Source organism: Penaeus monodon, chromosome 34 (genome assembly GCF_015228065.2).
Source record: "Penaeus monodon isolate SGIC_2016 chromosome 34, NSTDA_Pmon_1, whole genome shotgun sequence".
Taxonomy (NCBI): Eukaryota; Metazoa; Arthropoda; class Malacostraca; order Decapoda; family Penaeidae; genus Penaeus; species Penaeus monodon.
In genome coordinates, this window is record NC_051419.1 from 32,932,698 (window position 1) to 32,934,712 (window position 2,015).

Below are 2,015 nucleotides of genomic sequence, written 5' to 3' on the forward strand. Positions count from 1 at the left end.
AAGATTTTCCTATACATTTCCCCTCCCCCCTTTTCTTTCTTCCTTTCCTTTTACTGGCATTGTGAATTTGTCTTTCTGTGCTGTTGGTTATGGCATTTATGCAGATACAGCAGACTTACATGAAATTAAATATCTGTTTTTTTTTTACTTTTCATTTGACTGTCTGTGCAGGGGATTTGATCACAGGTATGTTAACATATCAAAGGATTTACTGTTACTACTTATTTTGTTACAGCCTGTGGTTAACCAGAATTAAAGTTGATAGACTAGATGTATTATGCCACATAATTTGAAATTAATGCTAATGTTATTGAAAGGGTTCTGACCTTCTAGGGTCAAAGTGCCTTGCCCATTAGACTGCGTACCATTTGAATAGTCTTGTATCTCATTGCCTCCAGGTGGCATGTATGGCAAGTCATGCCAAGAATAGCCGTCTCACCAGGGATATGTGTATATATATCATGCCATTATCATCTTACTCCAATTACATTTTATAGCCCATCTATACATTGTGGTGGATGGATCCTTTTACAGGAGTCAATGCCAAAAAATATACTGTGGCTTCATAATATCAGTATCAAAGTCACAAACCTGGACTTTGTTAGAGTTTATATGGTATTAAAAAATTCATATATGTGTACATATAGCCATACTTATGAGAAACATATTTGCCCTTCAGCATTTTAGCCATCCTGGAGGCATTTAGATAAGTTTTGTATTGCTATATACTAATTTTTTTTTAATAATGCCAAAGAAAGTTTAATACTGAGACTAATATCATGTATCATGATGACTAATAACATTATCCATATCAAGGCATCACTATTCTGAACTGATTGTTTGACATTCAGCCATAGATTTAAAGATATATCTTTTCAATTAAGATTTTTTTTCTGGCTTATAAGATGCACCTGCCAATTTTTTCTTCCTGTGTATATTTTAACTCACATTCTCTTATCATATTATACTTTCAGATATAGTAATTATTTCCAATGCCCTTGTGCTGTTGGTGAAGACAATAATGTTATCTGCAAGTGGTGAACCAATATCATATGATGTCCATGTGACGTGGGACCAAGTAGCTTTTGTTGCTTGTACGTAATGATTATTTATTTATTATTATTGTTTTTTGTGAGTTTAGTTTAAGGAATGTGTGTATATGTGTAATTCATACTGATTACTTCAAAGCACAGTTATAGCTCACTTCCCTTGTAATATGTTTTAGTCATTTTTTTAGTATTATCTTAATGTATTCTACTCACTTCTTGCTTGACTCATTCCAGTCTACACCTTTGAGGCTATCCTCAAGATGATTGGTCTAGGAGTCTCAGCCTACTTTCACCTTGGCTGGAACATCTACGACTTCTTTGTGACATTGCTGGCCATCATAGGGATCATTGCAGAACGCTTTTCTAGTTCCTTCTTCTATGTTGTGATTCTGCGGCCTCTGAGGTGAGATGCTGTGTCAGAAATTGCATGAGCAGAAAATTAAAGACTGACATACAAATGGGTTTGAAAAAATTGGAGTTTAGAATTGGAAGTACTCTCAGATTTTATTGTGATTCACGTCATTATATTCTCTCTCATTCTAATGGGAATGATCATTTATGATACATTTTGGATTGTAGTAAATGATAAAGAGTACACTGAAAATTTATATACAGTATTAGTGAAAAATATATATCAGATATGGTTATATATATTTCTTTCATGAACAGATGTATGGAAAATATGCAATGTACAGGATAAGTGGTATATGATCTTAAAGCACAAATAAATGTTCTTCCTCTATTTCTCTTCCTTCCCTAGGCTTCTAAGACTCTTCAGAATGCGAAAGAGATACAGAGATGTCTTCCAAACTCTGGTGATTCTGTTACCTAGAGTTATGTCAGCCATTGTTGTCATCATTATCACATATTATTTCTTTGCTATCATTGGCATGGAACTCTTCTCCCAGTATGATATGAAGAACTGCTGTATGTAAGTGCTTCATGTTAGCTTATGTTTTGTGATGT

At 33.9% G+C, this 2,015-nt stretch overlaps 1 protein-coding gene across 1 annotated transcript in view; it reads left to right on the forward strand.

Moving 5' to 3' along the window:
• Positions 1-2,015, forward strand: part of LOC119594890 (two pore calcium channel protein 1-like) — a gene marked incomplete at its 5' end in the record, with an annotated part of 12,564 nt that overhangs the window by 7,375 nt on the left and 3,174 nt on the right. Inside the window, 3 exons of the mRNA XM_037943964.1 lie at positions 975-1,094; positions 1,284-1,452; positions 1,810-1,980. Coding sequence (XP_037799892.1) covers positions 975-1,094; positions 1,284-1,452; positions 1,810-1,980 — 460 coding nt within the window. The remainder of the gene's footprint in view (positions 1-974; positions 1,095-1,283; positions 1,453-1,809; positions 1,981-2,015) is intronic.